At 43.6% G+C, this 15,204-nt stretch overlaps 1 protein-coding gene across 2 annotated transcripts in view; it reads right to left on the bottom strand.

Annotated features, from left to right (window-relative positions):
* The window catches only part of ACOT11 (acyl-CoA thioesterase 11), a 63,975-nt gene that overhangs the window by 25,085 nt on the left and 23,686 nt on the right, over nucleotides 1–15,204 (bottom strand). The window contains exons 2-4 of one of the 2 annotated variants that reach the window (XM_081010669.1): nucleotides 8,699–8,846; nucleotides 6,309–6,378; nucleotides 1,695–1,745 (exon numbers count right to left, since the gene is read on the bottom strand). In XM_081010669.1, coding sequence (XP_080866795.1) covers nucleotides 1,695–1,745; nucleotides 6,309–6,378; nucleotides 8,699–8,828 — 251 coding nt within the window. In that variant the 5' untranslated portion in view covers nucleotides 8,829–8,846. The remainder of the gene's footprint in view (nucleotides 1–1,694; nucleotides 1,746–6,308; nucleotides 6,379–8,698; nucleotides 8,847–15,204) is intronic. The other variant, XM_081010670.1, reaches the window with a different exon arrangement.

Raw genomic sequence — 15,204 nt, 5'->3', positions numbered from 1 at the left:
TGCAGACAAGTAATTATTTTGCAATAAAGGCATTTGACATGCAAAAGGCACGCAAGTAAGATCAAGAACTAAATTAAATGTCTCTGTCAGAATATTGAAGATTTTGCCCCATTTCAAAGGGACGTGTTACTTAAATCAGGGAGTGAACAATTTACGAATGTTAATTCCAAAACAGTTTGCTTCAAAGCACATTTTTTTAAAAAAACAACACAGAAGATTTAGAGAGGATCAACTTCCTTCTTCTTAGAGTTGTTGGTAGTTTGTTGACAATTCTGAACTGGAAAGAACAGTCAAGAAACTAAGCCAGAAAGGTGAAAGCAACAAAACTATTCAGCTCTTTGACAGGCTATGCCAGAGGCAACCAATGTTTCTGGACTACAGCTCCCATCATCCTTAGCTACTGGCCATGCTGGCTAGGGTTGATGGGTGATGTAGTCCAACAGCTTCTGAAGGTAACCACATTCTGAACTGCAAAGCCCAGAGGTAGCTAAAAAACATGCACTGGCTCAGTTTTACTAAATGCTATGTGTGCATATTGATTATTGTGTGAATTATAAAATGATGTCTGATCTGAATGATGGACTAAAGAAAGAATTTTGCCCCACCTGGTATAGCATGACTTCTCTCATGAAGCACAATCCGATGCATGCTTCTCCAGAAATAATAAAGTCCCACTGTGCTCAGTAGGACTTATACCGCAAGACCCAGGAAAATGCAGAAAGGATTTCAGCAATGATTTGGGGTATAGCTTCTACCAAAAAATTTAGCGCATGTAGATATATGTATGTGTGTGTTTAAAACAATGGTTTGCATAATGTATAAAGAAAATACATAATGAAAAAAATAATAGTTGGGGGAAGCTATTTTTAGAGTCCCTGTGTATGACCAGAGTATTGCTAATATCTCTGGATGACACTGCACGACTGGGTTACATTTGCTGCCAGTTGACATTCAGGAAATGCATTCATATGACATTAAGTAGAAAACATTGCTCATCTGAAGCACAACTCCCGGAGAGTTGTGTGGATTTCAGATTTTCCGGATGATTTGGTCAGATGAAGCTTTTTGAACTCCTACTTTGCACTTAGGGGTCTAATTGCAGTTAATACATAACTGTTTGAATCCCTGCCTTTTTGAAAGTCATTCTTCATTCTGGTAACTAACAGGCTCCGACACTACTCACTCTTCCCCTTTAATACTCCTCATCTGGATTTAGGACGTAGAAGTAAAGAGCTATTAGGGGCTGAAGTCCTCCTAATGCACCTTCTTCATTTCACAAAACACAACCTACTCCCTTTCCATCCACTCATAAGAGTACTATGAAGAAAATTAAATTGCTCCCATAAAACGAGCCCTTCATCTGGCAACTGCATCTTTTCTAGAAGCCAGAACAGCAGATGGACAAAGCATCCCTTCATTTTTCACACAACAATTTTATAGTCCCATGTGCACCCTGTGAAGAGTTACAGTTTGTTTTAGAGCCAGAAAGATGGAAAGAACATCTGCAAGCTGCATAAAGTGAATATTACACTTTTTGAGAACCGCCTCTGTGCACAGGAAAAGCAGGCTAGTAGGTGCATTCTGAATACCGTGTCAGTTAGGTTAATTAACACCAGTATCTCAGGACATCAGTGGGTTAGGAGATCAGCAATCTAGTCTATTGCTGTAAACATTTGTACTGCAAAGGCTCATACCAGGCTTCGTCCTTCCCACATAGGCACCAAGGAGACTTTACATGCAGCTGTCTAATACAAAAGGATAAGGAGGGAAACAAAGCAAAGTGGAGCTGAAAAAGAAAGAAGTCGCCTCTCGCAATATAAAATATACATTTGCATAAACTCTGTGGGACCTAAGGGGTGTGTTTCATTACAGGACCTTAATTGTCCAACCCACCAGGTCAACATAACTGAGTGGCACTGGATCATTCTTATAGATGCTTTCCAGCTTTGGGAGAACAGGGAGAAGGATAGGCTTATACTTGGACAGACCCATATTTTCTATTCCATATCAGAAGGGGAAAGTTCAGTCTACTGGACAGTGTCTGACATGAACCCAGATCAGAGTCCAAACCCCACAATTCACTAGCCTTGGGCTACTCTCCATCTAGTCCACCTAACAAGTCTGTTGTGTCGATTAAAAGGTGCTGAATAACCTGTGCTGATTCTTGCTCCCTCCCCCCATGTTTTTAAAGTGAACATTATTGGGCTTCTGACCTTGAGACAAAACACTGATCCAAGAGTTCCTGCATAGACACCTTGCTTGTACCCAAGAAGCCAACCCAAGTTAGTGGGCTACTGGTCTTAATTTACCCTTCATTTTTAGCACCATTCAAGCTGCTCTCAGGTGTGAAGACAATTCTGGCTCATATTTCTCTGCTTATTTCCAATCTGCGTATGTTGTTTGCATGCTGGCGTTGATCTGGGAATATGTGGCTTGCGGGAGGTCTTGCACCTTTAATTTGTCTTTATTTGCTTCCCTGGAGCGTCATAAGCATGGATACGAGTTCTACCACTGCTCAAGTACTAAAGGACTGTTTAGAAATTCCAGTGTTTTATATATAGTACACTCTAACCGTGATCATTATCACTTAACAGAGCACTCACAAAACATAACTTACTGTCTTCCACAGCATATGCAGCCACGCACTTTGGCTCAGAAACATCTCCCTTTGACTATCTTTTCAAGGTTTGGGGTGCTAAGCAGCATCCATGTCTTGAAAAACCTGCCTGCAGCTACAGCTCTAGCTACAGCCTCTCCTTGACAGAGCTAGCCTGGTCATAATTATCTACACTCTAGCAATATCCCATTTGGACTATTGTAATTTTTGCTATATGGGGCTGGCCTTGAAGACAGGAAACTTCTCTTGGTTCAACCCATAGCAGCTAGAGGACTGAGTAGGCAGATAGAATGCCCTTTTTTAAAAAAAAAAAAGGCACTGGCTCCTTGTCCCTCTCTAATCCCAAACAACTATGCTAGTTTTAACCTTTTAAAACCATGATCTGTTTGGGTCCACGACTGCCTGTTCCTTCATGGACCTGTCCAAACATTAAGAGCATCCACAGAGGCCCATCTCTGGGTTCTCCCCCTTTGAAGGAGAGGGAAGTGGTGGCTGGAGGTAGTAGCATTTCAGCTCCAACTCTGGAATGCCCTCTTCATTTCAGAGAACCTCTCCTGGCACCAAATTTGATGTCCATTCAGTGCCAAGTAGAGACCTTTTTATATGCCATGGGTTGTTTTTTTTTTTTTTTTTAAAAAAAAGTTTCCTTGTTTTAACTATTGCTGCTCTGCTGCACTTTTACTGTGACTTGTATTTTTACTGTTTCATTTGTAAACCACTCAGAGATCCTTTGGGCCTGAAGCGGCACAGTAGAAATATCTGAGATAAATAAAGGATCTCCAAAGCATAGCTTCTCTAGAAATTTGTAAAGGCTGACAGTGCACCTGGGTTCCCCTAAAACAGAGCTTCCCAAACTTGGGTCTCCAGTTGTTTTTGGACTACAATTCCCATCATCCCTGACTATTGATGCTGCTAGCTAAGGATGATGGGAGCTGTAGTGCAAAAACAGCTGGAGACCAAAGTTTGGGGAAACCTGCCCTAAAAACTATATGAAAGCCACATTCTGGCAAGCTCCAGAGCCCACAGACAGACCTACAACCACAGGAAAGGCTAGGCAACATTTGCTGGAAGTGGCCAGGATACATTGTTTGTCTGTGTTATAAATGACAAGGAAGTACCAGAGGCTCACAGCTAGCTACTACTGACAAGGCTGTCAAGGAGGAGACATGCCCTTTCCCAAGCGTCCAAACTTTGGCTGAGAGAGGGCATCCAGGTGGTAGTAAATGGGACATAATAATCTGTGGCAGGAATAGAGAACCTGTGGTCCTTCGGATGCTGTTGGACTACAACTCCCTTCTGCTCCAGACCACTGGCCTCACTGGCTGGGGCTGATGGGAGTTGAAGTCCAACAACATCTGGAGGACTAACGATTCCCCATTCCTGATCTGAAGCCATATTGAGAGTCATGCAGATTGTTAGTAAATACAGACATCTAAAAGAATCAAGATGATGGGTACTCAAGTGGAATATAAAAGATTAAAGTATTACCAAAAAAAGGCAAAACTCCAAATTCACCCATTCTTCCGACAGCTTTCCCAAAAGAAGGGCACGGCCACCCACCCCGTAAGCTAGAAAAAAGGATCTAGGTTTTTACATACCTGCCCTCTGAAAAAGAAGCCCGCTTAATCTCTCACCGCTGCCTGAAAGGTGCTTTATTAATTTTTAACACAGGCAGGTATGCCACAGAGCTTGCGCTTACCATAATGATTTCATGCCATTTGTGTAACACATGAATATATTCAAATACGAACGGCAGGATAATAAAAATTCAGCGTGAACGTTCTGTTTCAGAAAATTCGCTTCAAGGCTTTAAGTTTAAATATAAGCGCCACGGGGGAGGACCGTCGGTCAATGGTAGGGCGCCTGCTTCGCATGCAGAATGTCCCAGGTTCAATTCCTGACAACTCTGTGTGGGCCTAGGAAGCTGCCTTATACCAGGTCAGACTGTCCATATATTCTAGCCCAGTATTGTCTACACCAGCTGCTTTTGGACTACAGTTCCCATCATCTCTGACCACTGGTCCTGCTAGCTAGGGATGATGGGAGTTGTAGTCCAAAAACAGCTGGATACCTAAGTTTGGAGAACCCTGGTCTACACTGACTGGCAGTGGCTCTCCAGGGTTTCAGACAGGGGACATTTGGTGTAAACCACCTAGAGCCAATGGGAGATCAAGCAGGATATAAATCCTGTTAATTAATTAATTAATTAATTAAATTAATCCCCAGCACTAGCAGGAGGTGCATGGGATTTAACCATATGCCTTCTGCACGTAAGACAGTTGCTCTGTCGCCTAAGAACAGCCCACCTCAAAAGTCCTCCATTGGGAAAGACCCATCTGAAACCCTGGAGAGTTGCTGTCAATGAAGGCAATACTGAGCTTGATAGGCAGATGGTCCTCATTCAGTACAAGGCACGTTCCTGTGCCCTGAAGGAGTTTGTTTTGTGAGCTTCTTCTAGAAGACGATGGAGAGGGGTCATCGCTCAGTGGCAGAGAGCATGCTTTTCGTGCAGAAGATCCCTGGCATCTCCAGCTGAGACGACCTCAGGAAAGGCCTCTGCTTGGTGCACTGGCGAGCCATTGCCAGTCAAGGGACATCATACAGGGCTAGAGAGACAAATACTTTGACCTGGTGTATTAACAGGAATTGAAATAAATAAAGCTGGTTAACAGAAGAACAAATATTTCTTGCAGCTGACGCACATATCACTGTGTAAGATGATGCAGCTGCACATTTTGGCACCGGCTCGTTTTCTAAATCAGAGAGGTGCAGAGGCTCAAGCCCTCTGAGAAGTCGTAATCCTTTAATCCCCCAAACATCCTCCCCAAACACCAGATGTGTCGGGTGGGCTGTGGTCAGTAGGGAAGGCAGCTTCCTGCAAATGCTCCAAATAGTCTCTTCGTTTTTGGAACAGAACCGACCTTCAAACAGAACCGAATTCAAAACAGGTCCCGAGACTGCTCCGATTAAACCTTCTATCTGGGATGTCAACTTGTGTGTAATGTTACTCTTAAATATAATACCTGAAAGGAGCTAGAGTAAGTATGTAGGGGGACAATGAGGACATGTGTGCTAGTGCTACACCCCTGGCCTCATCACCCTCCAAATTGTCAATGTAGTCCTGGAGACTCCCTGAACACTTTAGGAAACCCTAGAAAAACAGGATTCTAAAATGCATAGGGAGACCCCTAAAGTACAGAGTACTCCCCACTACAGAGGCCACTCTTCCCTGAATTGGATGGGACAAACAGGGGTTGGAAGGAGCATGCTTGTCCCCCTGTCTTCCCCAAATGTGCTATTTTATTTGCAGGCATAACACATGAATAGGGATGCTATAACAAGGGAATCAAAATTTCCCAGACCCTCCGCATCTGCACTGCATTCTTTGTTAAGGGCACATGCCAAAGGTGAGGCCTGTTTTGCAATGCTGCACTGAAACAGCAGAGCTGGAACACCCCATCTTAATGGATAAGGAGAAACCATTGATTTTTCAACCTAATATTTTTCATTGGCTGTCCCAGTAAAAGGAAAGGAAGGGGGGGAGACAACCCAGAGAAGTTACCCAGGCTCAAAAGGGCTAATTAACATGGCACATATTTCTACTACTTCTGCATTTGCTAAAGGCACATTTTAAAAAATCCAGTTAAAAATCCAGTTAAACTGCAATGAGGCAAGGAAGTGAGGCAGTTACCTAATTGTGTGCTCAAAATAGATATCATCCACTGAAGCTGTGACGCAGGGGCAGCCAGCATGCCTCTCGGCTGAAAAGGCAAACAAACCACATTAGTTATGTACATCACTGCAGCAAACAGGCCTCTTTCTGTTCACAGTAATTACAGTTGCAGGCTTAGAATGGAAACAAGAAGCCTTGGTTGCAGGAACAAAACCGGCACCATGGTAGGACGCATAAAACTGCAGAGTCCAGCACATGCGCCTGCTATGTTAAGAAGCACTCTCACAATTATCCCCACATGCAGAATTGGGAGGGGGGGATCCCAGGCAGGTGATCACCCAATTGCCTAAAAAGCTGCTGCTGGAACATAAGCATTCAAAATGTTTTTTCAGCTCTTTGCAAGGTTGACTCCTAAAGATTTGATGCTGGGTCTTTGGTATCTGAAATATTGTATTCAAAAGGCTACGTTTCTCCTCTAGAATGGTGGTTTACCTATATCTGGAGTCCCCAACATGCCCCCTGCCAACCTCAGGCTTTTTACTCATGTTTTTTGGCTTGGGAGGTTATTGCAAGGTTTGCCAGGTTTTTTCGAGGGTGTGGACTGTTTTATTTTGTGCTTTATTTTGGCCTACGTGTAGGTGTTTTTGCCTCTTCTTGCAGGGAGGGTGGAGGGGAGGTGGTTCTGAGCACTGTCAGCTTTTCTTCCAGGAGGTGAACATTTTGTGGTGCCCAAAACAAAGACTTCCGAACATGCAGCTGGGCCCCCGAAAATGTTGGTGATCTCTCTAATTGTATGATTATTGTTACCTTCCAAGCCTCATTTTAATTTAAGAAGGTATCTTTCCACTGTGCAATCAGCTCCATAAACAGCAATATACCCTTCTCAATAGTTTTTCAGCTTGCAAACCAGAGCAGCGCACAGAAACGCCGTTTACCTTCCCGCTGGAGGGGTACCTATTTATCTACTTGCACTTCAACGTGCTTTCAAACGGCTAGGTTGGCAGGAGCAGAGACCGAGCAACGGGAGCTCACCCTGTCACGGGGATTCGAACCGCCGACCTTCTGATTGGCAAGTCCTAGGCTCTGTGGTTTAACCCACAAGCAGGTTGCTGTATGGAATAGGCCTCGGTTCTGATCCAACAGGGTTGTTCTTATGGATTGTGCAGATTCCTCTGTGGACATCTGGCAGGTGAGCAATCCTGCCTGTCAGTGTACAAGACTAGAGTGCCTTAAGTCTTTTCCAAACCTCTGATCATTACAACAGCTTGACCTGGGCACATTTAAAGTGGAATAAGCTCATTGATTAAGCCCCTCAGATTCATCTGCTTTCAAAATGCAAGCTCCTTTATGAAGTTCCTCAGTAGTGCTTCTACAATGTAGTTAAAGATTCTAAAGGCAACATGGCCAGAGGGAAAAACAAATAAGCTGCACTCTATAATAAGGACCAATAACAGTGGGCATGGCTGCTCTGGTTTGGTTGGGGGTGGTTTCTCTCTAGCTTGCTTTGAGATATATGGCTTTTCTCCACCAGCACTTTTGGCCTGGTGGTCTTTCCCCCAGGGGATACTCTGCTTGTGCAGTTACACTCTTGATCTGCTGATCAGCAACTAGTGTTATGATAGGGAAGCTTTGAGGCACTTTTGGACACTGGTGGGACATGCGCCCCACCACCACCATTGCACCCCATGAACCCTCTTGTCACAGCCCTCCATGCCCTTCTGTCTTGCCTCTGAACTGGAAATGGGGATCTTCTTCTTGGTGCCAAAGAAAGCCTCCAGCTGCCAGCCCAGCTTAATTCAGAATTCAAAACTACACTAACGGACTGCTCATTCATGTTTTGTTTTGTTTGCCACTTCAGTTGTTCTCCATACATGTGTGCACGAACATTATTTTTATTTCACAGTCACTACTAGCTCAGGGAATAAAATATGAAGAAGAAAAAAGACAAAGTTCCAAACGAGACTGACTTTAGCTCAGAGACGTTTCTCTCACGGTTTTGTTTTTCAGAGCGGTAGGGAAGGGGGATAGAGGTCTCTAAGTGGGGAGAACCAAGTAGTACCCCTTCCTCTTTCCCTCTGAAAGTCCACGGATCCAGGGAGCCTTCACGTGTACAGGCTTCCCCACGGTATGGCGTCCCTTCCGACGTTTCCGCCCGCGCTCCCGCCCCCAGATTGATTGGCTATGAAGGAAAACAGGCGAGGCTAGCCCGTTGCCCTAAAAGCCATTTTTTTGCCTTTCCCTTGCGCGGCGAGGGCTGCGGCCGGAACTCGCTCGGTCCACCTTAAGAGCGAGCAGTGAGCAAGCTGAGGTCGTGCTCGCGCGCGCGCTTTAGATCCAGCCGAGGGCAGGTTGCCAAGAAACGAGCTCCCGCCCCTCCGCGTGCCCGAGGCGAGTCGGCGGCGGCTCACCGGAGAGGCAGGCGGCCGTGTCGATCCATTTGAGGAGCTGCCCAATGCTGAGCTCGCGGCGGTGGTTGGTGTGGCAGGGCTGCACCATCTGACTCATCTGCACCTCGGTGGCATTCCGGTAACTCTCCATGGGCCCCTCCGGCGAGCTCTGAGGGCGAAAGGAGAGAGAGAGAGAGAGAGAGAGAGAGAGAGAGAGAGAACAAAGCAGAGAGTCAGCGCGGAGAGAGAGCAAGACGCCGCCGCCCAGCTGGATGCCCGATTTCCTCCAGTGTGTTATGCAGCGCGTTTAGCACACTTATTCACACACCTATGGACGCTACATCCCTTCTGGACCCATCAAAAAGGGAAGCCCCCACAACCATGGGCTTAGCCAAGCGGGAGTAGGGAGGGCAGCTGCCTCCCAATCAAGCAAATAAATATAAATACTTAACTAGTAGAAAAGTAGAAATGGTCAAAAGATTCTGACAGGTTTTTCTCAGCACTTGGGGTCAAAAGAAAGTAATTAAAAACCACTGTTGTTGATTTATTTCATTCTGAATCTGCTAGACAGAGCCAGGCAGAGGATGGTGACATGTGGGTGTCCTGCCCTCCACCAACATAAATCCAGGCTACCTGCCACCCCCCAACATAAATCCCGGCTCTACACCCATGCCCACAACCCACACTTTGAGGACACCTAGTGGTGGGCCAAATGCTTTTTAATAGCTATGGCAACACAAAGCTTAAACCCGTGCTTTTGGGGGACTGAAACCACCTCAAAAAGGTTAGTTAATGGCCACCAAAGGAATTATTTCCCAAATAAATCACCTTTTTTCTGCCCCACAAATTCAAGGCAGTAGTGAAAACAATTTAGCAACTGACCAATCGCAGGCAAAAGGAGCTTCCGGTTAAACCAAACACTTCCACCACATCCCCCAAACCGAACACTTCTACACCCCAAAATCCCTCCAACATTTACCAACCCTAATCCTGGGATAGGGAATCTGGCCCTCCTGGTGTTATTAGACTACAGCTCCTGTCATCCTCAAACACCAGCCATGCTGGCTAGGGCCAATGGGAGTTGGGAATCCAACATCATCTGGAGGGCCACAGGTTCCCTGGCCCTGTTCTTTGGGGCAAGTTTGGCATGAGCTAAATCAAAAGCAGCTGTCAACTGGGAGCCAAAGGATGTGTCAGAATTTCTGATGCATATGCAAGGAGTAAACAAGGACAACACGAGTGGCAATGCAATTCCTCAAACCAAGAAGCAAAAAAAATAAAGTGGTCTGAACCAATTTGAGTTGCACAAATATTATTTTTTGATAAGGCTGGTCTCTCCAGCTGTCTTTCCATGAAAGCATTGTGCATAATGCCTGCTCAGCAACTTGATGCTTGTGCAAGCATTGTTACTGCACCCTAAAAATAAAAAAAAAACACTAGTTCCTGTACAAGAGATGTGGCAGGAAGAGGCTTTATTGAATCCCAGCTGACCACTTTTGAAAATATTAATAACAGCCAGTAACACTTTCCCAAGACTAGTGTATTATTGATGCTTCCTGATTTTCATTTGTGACTTCCTACCCAATGACCCACCTTAAACCAGAGGGTCATTGGTGTTAGTCTGTTGAGGAAAATGCAATGTCTTGCAGCACCTTAAAGACCAGCAAATCGGCATAAAATCTCTGACATTTAGTTATTGTGGGGAAAAAATAACATGACTTATGGGTCTCAAAGGGACAGGAAGATTCTGGCCATTTCTACTCAGTATGGTGGGATTTATTTCATATAGTTTATAGTTTCAGATTTATAGGTATCTCTCCCTGCACAGTCTAGATAAATATGGATGTCATGATCCTAGATTGGCTGTTATTATTTAATATGTTTTGGGCTCTGTATGCTATGGCTTTAGTTGGATATATTATGGTTTTGTTGTTGTTTATCTGTGGTTCTATCTTAATTTGAAAACTAATAAAAATAAACTGAAAAAAGACTTATCAAATCTAGTCTACGAAAGTGCATGCCACACCACAGTCCATCAGATGCATGTAATCCTTAAACTGCAGGTAAATATGCACTCATAACATTTGCATTATTGGATTCTACTCGCAAAGCAGGGTTGGTAGTAACACAAACATCTTGGCATTGGTAAACTACTGAAACACATAACACAATTTAAAAAAACCCAAAACTTTACCAGCTTTGAGATAAAAGCAAGAGTGGAAGCTTTTCTTTCACCTCAGTGGACTAATTGGGATGTCCTTTCCTAATTGGGATGATAATGGTTAGTAGTCCTCATGACATGGAGAGAATTGTTTTCCTGCTCACAACAGGATATTTCAGAAACAGCAGCACAGAATTCACCCTCTTCTCATGCTCCCGTCCACTTGTTCAATGCATGGAGGGAGTGACCCCTCCACATCAAGCAGAGCACACGAATGGGCTGTATCATACATAGCGTATACAACTGAGTGTACAGGCCATACATACACTGCTTATGTAGTGCCTAACCCATGGAGATCAAAGGGCACAATCTCACTCCCCTCCACAAAAAGATTGAATGTGTGGAGCAGAATGTGATAGTGGCACTCTTGGCTATAATAACGAAGTGGGCAAACACTTTTTGTACACAAGCTGTGCCATGTCAGAACACAGGAAAGGCTTAAAATAAAGAAATGGTTTAAAAATGGCACAGCATCTTTGAACAACTAGCCCCCAAGTTACTGTACTGAGCCTCAGTGGTGTTGAACAGTGAATGCACCTATGAGACTTGCACAAGTACATTCCCTGATGCAATCAAGATGACAATGAATGAGTTATCTGGGGAAAGGATCACCTTTGCTCTTTAACCCTTTGGAAATGAGAGAGTGTTGAAACAATTGCATGCTGTAAAAAGGAACGTTTGTGGAGTACAGGCAGCATGCTTTAAGCATGCACTTTTAATGCACACACACAAAAAGATGGCATGAAGAACTTAAAAAATATATCCATAGCAAGTGTCAGCCATGCACATGGGAAGTGGAGAAAGAAAGAGGGAGGCAGGCTCTCCTTGCAATCTTCCTTTTGGCACTGGGAGTTTGAAAAGAGGAACGAACTTGCAGGATATACTTCAGACAAGACTACAGATTCCTCAACATTACTTTCACCCAATATGGATATTAATACTGGTCTTTGGGAAATAATATATTTGACGGTACAAACATCCATTTTGTTTCTCATATATGTGCTGGGAGGCAACTATATATAGTGACTTCCTGATCAGTTTTTTCAGAATCAAAAGGTATTTGTGACATCATTACCCTATTCTATTTTACATTTTGTCTAGGATACATTCGTTTTGTATATTAGAAAAAAAAACATAATACAGTATTATTTTAGGCACCAATAACAGCCCTGAGGCGGAGCAGGGAATAAGAAAAGGTAAAAGGGAGGCCATCAGGGGTTTGCATTGAAACGAAACTTCTCTCTGGCAAACCTACTACACCCTTCCTAAACATAAGCTATTCCACTTCACTGCTGTTATAACAGACTCCCCTTTCACATAAGCTTGGACACGAGAAGCTGGCAATTATTTGCTTTGCTGAAACACAAAAGCTGGGATTTGCTGAGAGGGTTAGGCGCTCAACAGCCACTGAAGTTCAGTGATTCTCGTAAGCCACATACACACAAAGCGGGAGTTGCCCTGGCTTAGGGGTTAACCCCCTACTGTGGTCTACCTGAAAATTCATTCATATAAGCACCTGAACTCTCGGAAGTGCTCTTTTTTATATACAGTGGTACCTCGGGTTACAGACGCTTCAGGTTACAGACTCTGCTAACCCTGAAATAGTACCTCAGGTTAAGAACTTTGTTTCAGGATGAGAACAGAAATTGCACGATGACGGCGCGGTGGAAGTGGGAGGCCCCATTAGTTAAAGTGGTAGCTCGGGTTAAAAACAGTTTCAGGTTAAGAACGGACCTCCAGAATGAATTAAGTTCTTAACCTAAGGTACCACTGTAGAGGGGTCCTCCATCACCGCATCACTTTACAGAAGGACCTTTCCTGACTGAGAAAGGTGCTGGAGTAATGCAACATGGGCTATCCAAAATTGACCCTGGAGCAAATATGCATTTGGGGGGTATAAGCAGAAAAGGCTTTTCCACACAGACCTTTTCTCATTATTTTTGCTAGGGTTTTGGAAGACAGTGGAAAAAGTCGGTTTTTTAAAAGGGCTTGAGTTTTTGAATGTATGGGGGTGCGGTGTGGGGAGATGTAAAACCGGAATCTTTCGAAAAGAATAGTCATAATGTTTAAATTGGAAAAAATAACAGGGAATCCAAATAGCAGATATGAGGGTGCTCACATACTAGTATTACAGTAAAAAGAAAAAAGAAACAAAAAGCATATATGCTCCCTGAAGGGCCCCATTTGGTCAAAAGATTAGATTTATTTCATTAAAAAATGTTAAAATAACACACTTTGTTGCATTTTGATTGGTCCCAATAAAGGTACTGCCCAATTGCGAATTTTAGAGTTTTTAAGAAACTGTAAACTTGGAGTGTGTTTTGTGATATGTAAATGTGTTTATTGGAACTGTAGAGCATCCTTGACGGATACATCAGCACATGATCATTCTGAATGACTCTACTATTTAAGGTAGATCAAGTTACTAGCCTGAAATCCTTTCTCCTTTCTGTATTGCATGCAAGTTGAAGAGTTGGAGCCAAATGAAAACTATATAGATGTTTGTTTCTAACAAACCATCTATACATTAACAAATGTTTTTGGTGTTTTTTCAATTGCCCAGATAGTTTCTTTGGCTACTGTCCTGCACAGTTAAATTGCTCTTATCCAACTGACTACAGCCAGGGTGAAGGTGCCTAACTGTGCAAAGGCTACCGGCTTTGGCTTCTGCATTTAGATTTCTCTCTCTCTCTCTCTCTCCCTTCCCCTCCCCACTCTCATATATGTTACATACACATATAGACACACACACATTACATAGAATTTAAATACTTATAAAGATTATCATTTGTCTTGTTGGAATGTCAGTAGCTATGGAAATATAATCAAACACACACAGTGCAATTTCACAAATTCTAAAATTCTAAAGTCCAATATAAACAAAAGAAACATTGTCTGTTCTTCAGATTGTTTTCTACAGAAAACACCTTGCAGGAAAAATGGGGAGAAGTGCTTGTAGACCTCAATCTCTTGATTGTCTTTTAATTTTTAGATTTTGACCCGACAGTTCCCTTTTTATACCAATATTGCAGCAAGATAATCTGAAGATGAGTAATACACTAGACATCAGACACTAGCCTGGAATTTGGCCTGAACTTCCCTCATCTAGGCCTAGATGTGCCCCACTCACTTGTATCATCAGGAGTTCTTTGTCGTAACAGCTTGGAATTGACGCAACAGGGAAATAAAAGGAAGCAAATACAGGCTGCAGTGGGAGCAATCTTCCCATTAAAACAGTTTCTCTGGGTCAACAACAACAGAACGCATCCCCTCCTTTTGGACAGATCCCACTTTTCTCAGTACTTCTAGGAGTGTTCTATTTAGATAACTGCTGATACAACCTAAGGTTCTAGAAGGACTGGTGTTTCCAAAGGCAGGTAGATCTCACCATCCTGCAGGAAAAATCACTTCCAGTTTCTCTCCCAGCCATTGATTAACTCAGGGAAGCCAAGACCCTTTCACTGATAATTAACAATACAGACATGCCACAAGAATTCTACCGGGCTGAACAAACGTCTGTTACAACTGTATGTAACTGGCAGCCACTTAAGTCAAACCTACTATCCAATTTCAAGTCAATTCCATGCCTACACACAAGTGATAAGCCAGGATACCTATATTTAGCAGCTTTGGGGCCACTTACAGAGTCATCAGCCAACCAAATCTCTCTCTCTCTCTCTCTCTCTCTCTCTCTCTCTCACACACACACACACACACACACACACACACACACACGCTTTTGATGTCATGTAAACTGTCGACTTGGCAATGTGGTTCTTAAGAATTTTGCTACATTCAAGTGCAAATATGTAATAGGCAGGTTGCAAGTTGTTATGAGAACAAAATTCTACTGGAAAAACAAAAGGCAAGCAAACTTTTGAAGTACACATTCAACAATAATGTTTTCATACAACTTCCTTTCCAAAGCAAGAAGTCAAGCTGCCTCGTTCCACTACTGCTCTGTCCGCTGCTGACTTTGCTCTTGGGAGCAACAACCTGAACTGCTCCAGGAATGCTGCTGCTCCTCCCTCCATCTCGGCTCCAGGCACACCTTGCTCACAGGTATTTTCTCCTGGAAGCACGAAACCCAACTCCTGACATGAGTGTTACACGCCACCCCAACCTCTGTGTGGTGCAAAATTCCAGGAGTCCAGCTGCTTGCCCAGGGTTCGTGTTCTCCAAACCTTGATTAAATTCTAACATTTACTAAATCCAGGAATTGTGGGTGCTTTGCGCCCACAAACTCTGGCACCCAAACTCATAACAATACAGCAATAAAAAATATAAGCAGCACAGAAGTGGCCAC

Source organism: Podarcis pityusensis, assembly GCF_964106645.2.
Source record: "Podarcis pityusensis genome assembly, chromosome: 6".
Taxonomy (NCBI): Eukaryota; Metazoa; Chordata; class Lepidosauria; order Squamata; family Lacertidae; genus Podarcis; species Podarcis pityusensis.
The sequence above is the reverse complement of the archived record's forward strand: the minus strand, read 5'-3'. Positions and strand labels throughout refer to the sequence as shown.